Source organism: Rhopalosiphum padi, chromosome 3 (genome assembly GCF_020882245.1).
Source record: "Rhopalosiphum padi isolate XX-2018 chromosome 3, ASM2088224v1, whole genome shotgun sequence".
NCBI lineage: Eukaryota > Metazoa > Arthropoda > Insecta > Hemiptera > Aphididae > Rhopalosiphum > Rhopalosiphum padi.
In genome coordinates, this window is record NC_083599.1 from 65,822,509 (window position 1) to 65,831,973 (window position 9,465).

Genomic DNA, 9,465 nt, shown 5'->3' on the forward strand with positions numbered 1-9,465 from the left:
AATTATATAACTAAATATCCACATTTAATAATTTTTTAGTTTTTTAATTTGTATGTTAGGTAATCTAATAAATAAAACTATACATTATCTAATTCTAAATTTTACTTTATTATTTTAAGTGTAAGCTGATGTTGTATTATTTGTTAATACTAGATTAAAAAATATAAAAATAATCACTACGACATCGTTATCGCACCGCTGTGTCGTGGAAACTTTGATATAAGTAGTAGTTATTTGTAAAACGTGTTTATAATATATTTATACTTAACACAATTTGGTATCTATTGTACGTATATTATATCTATTATACTATTATTCATAGGCGTAACTAGCCCTTTATGTTAGGGGGGGCTGAAGTCCTAAAGAATTTTTATAGAAAAATAAGGTACCTATGGAAACAAAATTGCCACCATACAAATATAAGTCTTAATTTGTATTAATTATCTGAAAAAAAGATTACAATTTAGAATAATTAATAATGCATAAAAATTCTTTGTTTTATCTGAATTACATAAAACTATAAAATATATATTATACCATTTATACCTAATATAATAATAATATTCACATCAAAAAATGTACATACATATACAGTATACTTCTTTATTTTGAAATTTTTAAACTTAAATCATAACTTTATTTTTATAGAATAACAGTAAATAAAATAAACACAATAGTCTATATGTAATATGAAATATAATAAAATAGTTATGAAGATTACAAATCTATACGCCTATTCTTCAAAGCAAAGTTATTTAAAATGTTTTCTGACTCGATAATATTTGAAATATCTCTTTCAATATGTAAAATTGACATATCTGTAAATCTATCCTGGTTCATACTAGATCTGATCCATGTTTTTATTCTCCGCATAACAGAGAATGAACGTTCACAAGAAGCAGAGCTGATGGGCAGAGTTAAAGCAACTTGCATGAGTTTATATAAATTGGCAAAAACGTTCTGGTCTATTTTTTGTAACACATCATTAAGAGTAAAATCAGAATTTTGAATACTATTTTTAATTACAGTCATTTCAGCTTCTAACGATTCAATATTAATACCCAACAATTTCTAAATATAAAATTAAAAAAATTAGTAGATATATTATAATAAAATAATGATATGTGAATTATTACACATTTTAATTTTCAACTTTGTAAAATTTTAAATACGTACCTCATAATGTTGTATGAATGGTAAACTTTCTTTGAATTGTAATTTAAAAAAACTGTCAACAGATGATGCTAAATGTAAGCTTTCAGATGAAAATCTAGTTTTCATATTGGTAATAATTGCATCCAGAATTCTATAATATGCATTTATTTTCCAGTTTTCTTCATTCGATATATTTAAAGAAGACTCTTCAAATTCTGAGTATTCATTCCCAATAGTAGTAGAGGTACAATAATCTCTTAAATATGTGCTTTCTTTTCTTTTACGCTTAGAATTAAAGCCTTAAATTAAATACATAATAATAAACCAATGTAACATCAAATTTACTAAACATAATTAATAACATTTAAAAAATAATAATTAATATAATTAAAAAAGTAGGTACCTCTAGAAGGTGTTTCAATTGGTATATTATGTTTTTCAGCAAAATTTGTAATTTTAGACCATATTTCAGTAAACTTATTAGAGCTTCTATAATTTTCAAATGTTTGAATAACTCCAAAAATAATATTACTAGCTTCACCTAATGTGAAAGTTTTTTTTTGTAACTGGTTACTCAGAATATTTATAACTTTAAGTACATCCTGGAGTATAATTAAATAAATTATAAATGATGCTTTTTGAATAGAACTTAATAAGCCTAGAAAAATTAAATTTGGATTACATTTTCATATGCAAGTAGTAAATCAAAAATGTTATTACTTATAAATTATTAATTACAAACCTATAGCCTGAGCTACATCCATGTCTTTGTTTAAATTTACTTCATCATTTAAAACTTCAATAAGTACTTCAAAATTGTTATAAACTGCATCACAGTTCTGTATTCTACATACCCAACGTGTATCACTTATGGCCATTAATGTGGTGGCTTTAATATTGAGTTTATTTTGCATTTCTTTCAATTTAAAATTAGTTGATGGCCGAGAAAAATGTACATACAATGCTTCAATAGAATTGAAAAATTGTTTTGCTTCCTTAAAAACTGAATTAAATTTTAAAATATAGGTTTATATATTTTTTTAAATGACATGATAATAGAAATTAATTTAAACATTTCCAATGAATAGTAAGATTTTTTTAAATAATTTTAATAAATTCTAAGTACAATAAAATCATATTAGGTAGGTACCTTGATACTTTTACACATGTCTATGACAACTAAATTAATTCTACAAACCATACAATGAACATAGACGGCACTTGGGTAATATTCTTTTAGTTTAGTTTGCACTCCTGCTCTTTTACCAGACATAACAGCTGCTCCATCATAGGACTGGGCTACAATTGGAATATTTGGGATATTTGATTGCTCAAGGAAGTTTAAAATAGCTGATGTAAGAGACTCAGCATCTTGTTTTTGGGAAACATCTAAAAATCCTAAAAACCTTTCAAACACTTTAAATTTTTTTGTATACCGTACACAAATAGACATTTGTTCCTCTTTGTGACACCTAACAAGATATTATAAAGAATACAAAATGTTACAAATTATGAAATAATAAATTTTTTACTAGAAAATTTTGTTTAAAAATGCAAATAAAAAAATAAAATTGGTTGTTACCTGGCATCATCGCACATGATAGAAAAAAATCCAGTTTCCTTAATTTCAGAAAGTATTGTGTCTTTGACATTTTGAGAACATAAGGCTATAATTTCGTTTTGAATTTTAGGACTGGAATAGCTTATTGAATTACTAAACATTCGATTAAATTCAGAATCATATTTACTAAAAAATGAACACATCTCTTGAAAATTTCCTAAAATAGTTATGTAATAATCAAATTAATTTAAACTTTAAACAGTAATTAATTAACATTTTTTAATAGACAGTTGATTTATCATAGTTATTAATCAATAAAGTATACCTAACCTTTGTTCAGGGACGGCGCCAGGGTTTGCGAGGCCCAGGACAATACACTATTACGAGGCCCTAAATTAAAATTATTATAATATTGATTATAGGAACGATTGTGAAAAAAAATGGATACGAAAATGTAAAATGATAAACAAACTTTTGTTGATTTAATAATAATAATAATATATAATAATAATAATAATACGAACACTTGAATATTATTTGTATATTATACAGTATACTTATTACTTGTGCAATTGTATGTTACTAAAAAAATTTTTTTCTTAATTTTTTTGAAGCGAAAGTTTCTAAAAGATTTTGATAGTCAATTTTGTTAGATATTTCTTGTTCAATAGATATAAGTGCAAGATCTGAAAGTTTCTCTTGGCTTAATTTATTTCGCAGGTACGTTTTGATTAATTTAAGCTTTGAGAAACTTCTTTCAGCACAAGCTGATGTTACTGGTATTGTTAACATGATTCTTAAAGCAATAGATATATTAGGAAATGAACCATTTGTCTTTTTTAAAATACCAAGAGCTATAAGCGGAGTTGTATTGTCATCAATCATCATACGAAAAATAAGAAGTTCAGAAAATAAGTCAAGTCCTTCCAAATCATTCAGATCACCATCGGATAATACTAAATGTAAATCTTTGCAATATTTTAGTAGTTCATCTTCTTCCATAGTTTTTACTTTACCTATTTGATACAAAAAACCAAAGTTATTCGAATATGACTCTAACTGGTCAAAACGTTTATTAATCGATTCTATTGCTTGATTAACAATAACTTGAAAATAATCAATACGAAAACGATCTTCCTCATTTGAGATTGATTCATCGTCATGTTCATAACTAAACATCTTCTTTTTCTTTCTAACACGACAACACTTAAAAATAATTGGGATGTCTATTTCTGAAGCCAGTTTATTTGCTATATTTTTTGCAAAATCGAATCCTGTTATTCTATACTGTTTCAAATATTCTAAAAGACCGTATACCATTTTTGTAGAAGTACTGATGTTCATAATTTGGGATTGAAGATTCTTACTTACAATATTCACCTTTTCTAAAATATCATACCAAATAATAAGGCTAAGTATAAATTCATAACTACTTATTTCGTTTAATAATGAATTAGCTTCACTTTTAGCCATTAAATCATTTGCCGTTTCATATACTTCTTCTAAAGCTTCTATTATACATGGAAATTGTAATCGTAATGCTTTCACGCTGTTTAGTCGACTTTCCCATCTCGTATCGGACCATTGTTTAACAGTAAATAATTTGCAGTGCTTTTGAATTATACTCCAACGATTTGTTGAAGCCGAAAATAAGGTGTAAACACGGCGTACTGTACCGAAAAATGAAATTGCTCTTGTAGAATTTTTTGCCGCATCGCAGAGAACTAAATTTAAACTGTGAGCTGCGCATGGTGTAAAAAAAGCTCTGAGGTTTATATTTGAAATACGTGTCTGCACTCCTTGGTATTTGCCAACCATATTTGACCCATTGTCATATGCTTGACCTCTACAGTCTCCGATATTTATATTATATAATTCTAATTGTTTAAGGAGAACTTCAGATAAATTTAATCCAGTAGTAGAATTTACATTTATGAAGTCTAGAAAATATTCTTGTATGGTTGGATCAGATTCATTACTTTCTTCCATATTTACTATGCGTATGAGAATTGTAAGTTGCTCTTGATGTCCGATATCTGGTGTACAATCCATTACGACAGTGAAATATTTTGCGGCTCGTATCAAACTTATTATTTTTTGTCTTATTTCATTTGCCATAATTTGAATGAGTTCGTCTTGTATATCATGGCCTAAATAATGCACACGAGTTTCTTCGTCTTTAATTCGTCTTAAATGTTCCTCCATTATCGGATCAAATTTTGCTAACATTTCAATAATACCAAGATATTTCCCGTTCCCTTTGGCATATAAAACATCTGTTGTACCCCTAAAGGCATCATTGTGTATGGCTAAATAATGAATTATTGATAAGACTCGGTTCAATACATTTCTCCAATGATTTTTTTCTCTTTCTATTATATTTATTTCTAGCTGGTTAATTGTTTTCCCTTTGGATATTCTAGTATTCAATTCCATCCAGGCTTCGACAGACTTATAATGTGAAATAGATTTTTCATGAGTTTTAAGTTTTTCAGATAAGTGTCTCCAATCATTGGTACCTTTAGAGCTTAATGAAGTCTCTTTATCATAATTAGCATTGGTACTAAACAATTTACAACAGTAACACAATACACAATCTTCCAACTTAGAGTAAATTAACCAAAATCTATTAATTTGTTCTCCGTTAATTAAATTACGGTAGTATAATTTTGTTGAAAATTTCCTTTTTGAACCATCATCTTGCACTGTAATTGGAAAGTTATGATTTATTACACGTGAAGGACCCAATTTAACTATTTCGTATTTTGTATTATTATTCATTACGATTGGCCAATTCGCATGATCTTTCAATAAATGTAATTTATTTTCATTCAAGTGATCATCATTTAATTTATTTATATTAGTAGAAAAATGTATTATAATATTATCATCCAATCTATGATTTTCAAGTGACAAATTTTCAGTGGCATCAACTTTTTCACCTTCAAAATTTAAGCATCCTTCAGTATTATCATTTTTTAGTATCTCATCAATTTCAAAATTATTTTCTATGTTATTTTCCAATGTATTTTTTTCATTAATCTTTGTGGTCTCTACTTTGTTGGAGGTTGGAAAAAATTTTTCAAGACTTCCACGTATCTTTTTTACAAACTCTTCTTTTTGTTTTTTCTTTTCTCGCTTTGCACATCCTGATTCAAACTTCCTAAATTTATCGCGATCTCGTCCCATTGTATTCTATATATCACTGAAAATACAAAAAATACGTGTGTCTATCCCATGTTTCACAGTTATTGTGATATTTATACGTGTGGTTGGGTATTAGTCAAAGTAAAATTATATTTCGTGAGAAAGGGGATAAGTCACTCGGAGTACAAACTTTATGTTATTTATTAATATAATATTTTTCATAGGTAATATAACTAGGTACCTAATAAGATATAAATTAATATTTTTTTGAATTTATATTACCTAGTTACAGTGTTGGGTATTAACGTAACTCAAATTACAAATTACTGTATCGAAATTACTTTTCTAGTAAGGTGGTAGTAATTTCATTACATTTTATTCAAATTTACATTAATGTGCAGAGTAACGCATTTTTTTACGTTATTAAAATGAAGTACAATAATTTATAACAAACGTAAAAGGATTACAATGTCCAAAACAAATTACAATTCAATTAATTAAATTTTGATTTCGAAATAATATTATTTGTAATTTCTATCTATATACGGCGTATAATATATTTTATACATTCTGTTTATTTATAAAATTAATAATGTACAACATTAATGTTATACCTACATAATTTATATAGGTATAATGTATAACATTTTTTATAGTAAAAAAAATTGATCTATTTTATCAATAAATAATAAAAAAGTAAAGTTAATTTAACACCCTACTTTTGAAAAGAAAAAGTAATGTAACGTGATAAAAATAATGTTAGGTAGGTAATGCGAATGTAGGTAATTTAAATAAAAATTTTTAATGTAACAAGTACCTAACGTAATTTTATTACTTTTTAAAAGTTATTTACCCAACACTGCGGCTAGTTATTGTTAGTATAGTTGTATAGATAAACCAGGTAATCGTTTTATTTAAATAATATAAGTTGAGAATTGAGAGAGATGACGTCTAAAAGATACAAACAATTTCTAACCATGGCAAAAGTAAATACTTAAAATACTTATTTATAATATATTTTAGATCAAATATACTGATTGTTAGTTGTTACATAATTAAATTAAATAATATAACAAATAATAACATTTTATAGTAAAACTATTAGCCATCATAAGTTATGGTCAACAGAAAATTTTAGGTACCTAGTTTAGCAAGAAATCTAACATGATTAAAAATATTTGTATTACATTTTTTATTATATGTAAAATTATTTAATTTAATTATTACAATAATTTAAATAAAAATTAAATCCCCATCCACGCACAGCTGAACCTCTCCGTGTATTCTAAATTGTGTCTACTTACCACTTACCCCTTACGAAATTCAAATAAAATAAAAACTATTATTGCTACAGTACCGCCTGACAGCCGTTGCCAGACGTTCTTCAGTAAAAAGTGATTTGCAAGTTTGTAATTGTTTGTTCACCAAATCAAAAAATAAATAAGATAAGATAATAAAAAATTGATACATGCAAGAATTATATTTATAATTATTTTGTATAAACAATGCGTACTGCGGTGTCGACCGGTTGATCGACGAGTCTTTTTCTTATCGGTTACGGAGAAACCACTAATAATTGGCGACAACTTATAATAATAAAAAAAAGTATCATCATACTATAAATAAAATAATTTTCAATTTGTGTTTGTAAAAAAAACATTACACGTAACACGATAATACTTAATTTTAGATATTCTTAGTTCATGTTTTTTGTATTATGTTTACTTTTGAGTGTCTTTATTGGGAGCAAACGCGAGGCCTTGATAATATTCTCTAAAGCGCGAGGCCCAGGACAAATGTCCCACTTGCCCTACCCTAGCGCCGTCCCTGCCTTTGTTTAAGGAATTTGTATTTTCTATATGGCCTCTAAATGCAATTCCTTGACGAGATAATAGTAATATAATATCAATTAACTTTTTCATATATGAACGGTTATTTAAAATGTTTTGTTTATGAGCAGTTGATAGCTGTTCAACTATACTTCCTGTACTTTTAGTTGAATAATATCCAGTCATTTTTGATACATTAGTAAAATGCTCTTTAGTTAGTGCATGACTAGCAAGCTTGGACTGTTTACTATTAGAACCACTTATCTATAAATTATAATAAAATGTTCAAATAATATTAAATATATAAATATGTATATATTTAAATATTTAATAATATTTCAATATAATACCTATTATAATAATTAATATGTAATAGTTTGTAACTATTATATATTAACCACATGCTTTTGAATTTAAAACGAATTATTTCATGAAACATGTGTAATATATTAAATTACTTGACCTGTTGACCCCTTTTCAAGCCCACTAAGTTACTTAACATAAATGCTTTTACAAACTTTTTTCCAGTTTTTAAATCCTATTTTTTGTGAAAATGTCATCATTTTTTTTCCAAATAATCGACATCAAAAGCAATATACAGCATCTCGTTTGACACTGTATTCCAACCAAGTATATAACTTAAAAAAATTGGACGAAAATGATCAATCTGTTTGCCAAAAATTGTTTTTGGATAATCCTAATAATATTAAAAAAAATTAAAATATTAATTAATAATCATGCATAAATTATTTAATTAATTATTTTATTTTGTCATGATAATATTACCTAATAATATTTTAACTATTTATTTAAAACATTACCTTTAAAATGGGCTGGCATGAACCCGAAATTAAATCTCCTAAGTCATCCACTTCAACATTAAAACAAACATCTTTTTGTTTTTTTGATGATGTATCACTACTATAATTATTATTGAGTAAGCCAGGATCATCTTCTGTATCACTTGAGGTAACAGAAATGTTATTAGTATTTATAATAGACGAAATTGACGTTTCATTGCTTTTAACTGGATTTGGATTTTTTTTTTCATGTTAAAAATACTAAACACATTATTTTTAGAAGAATCCATTTTAAAGTTGTAGGTTTTATTTTATTTTATATTTATTGTCTTTTTAATAAGAAATAATAACCACAAAATTAATTTCGTAAACTCGAACAATTCGTTCAAATATTTAGTAATAAAGAATTATACTCGGTTTGTTGGTTATATTAATTCAGAACTCTGCGTTATTTTATTTTAGTACCACCAACTCTGAGTTCTGACTACTGTCTACTAATCGTTAATCATTATAAAATAATATGTAAAAATTATTTCTCCGGGATTTTTATAGCTTTATAAATACAATATCTATGTTATTGACGTTATCGTGTATCTATTATTATCATGTCTAGAGTCTAAAACAAAATAATGTCTACACGAGTCCATTCAATAGTGTACCTAAATTTAAAAATAGATTTAAATGTATAATGTAAATCGACTGTTCTGGAAACAAATCATAAATACATGTCTAGTGTTATTGATATAACTGTCGATTATCTAGCGATAATAATATAATATTTAATAATAATACCTCATAAGTTATAAACACAATATTAAATAAATTTTATTTTTTTAAGATAATTATTTATCGTTTATATTGGTGTACCTATTCGTTTATATGATACATTATATTTTTTGACATTGCGATTTGCGGGCAAAAATAATGTTAATACTTATATGTTTTTAGGCACCTGGCACATACATTTTAGAGG

General features: G+C 26.0%; 2 protein-coding genes across 2 annotated transcripts; both read right to left on the reverse strand.

Moving 5' to 3' along the window:
- Positions 1-717: 717 nt before the first annotated feature.
- On the reverse strand, positions 718-2,069 carry LOC132925382 (uncharacterized). The gene is made up of 4 exons (XM_060989783.1): positions 1,898-2,069; positions 1,688-1,813; positions 1,177-1,454; positions 718-1,071 (listed from the first exon to the last, which is right to left on the reverse strand). The coding sequence occupies exons 1-4, from the start codon at positions 2,067-2,069 to the stop codon at positions 718-720; spliced, it is 930 nt and encodes a 309-aa protein (XP_060845766.1).
- A 224-nt stretch (positions 2,070-2,293) lies between these two features.
- Positions 2,294-2,754, reverse strand: LOC132925383 (uncharacterized). The gene is made up of 2 exons (XM_060989785.1): positions 2,738-2,754; positions 2,294-2,627 (listed from the first exon to the last, which is right to left on the reverse strand). Exons 1-2 carry the CDS (start codon positions 2,752-2,754, stop codon positions 2,294-2,296), a joined length of 351 nt encoding a protein of 116 aa, XP_060845768.1.
- Between the last annotated feature and the right edge of the window lie 6,711 nt (positions 2,755-9,465).

Coding starts and splice junctions, on each gene's coding strand:
- LOC132925382 (XM_060989783.1), bottom strand. CDS start 2,069: ATGCAAAATAAACTCAATATTAAAGCCACCACATTAATGGCCATAAGT. Junction 1,455..1,687: donor TTTCACATTAGGTGAAGCTA/GTAATATTATTT, acceptor ATTTAATTTAAG/GCTTTAATTCTAAGCGTAAA. Junction 1,072..1,176: donor CATTCATACAACATTATGAG/GTACGTATTTAA, acceptor TTTTATATTTAG/AAATTGTTGGGTATTAATAT.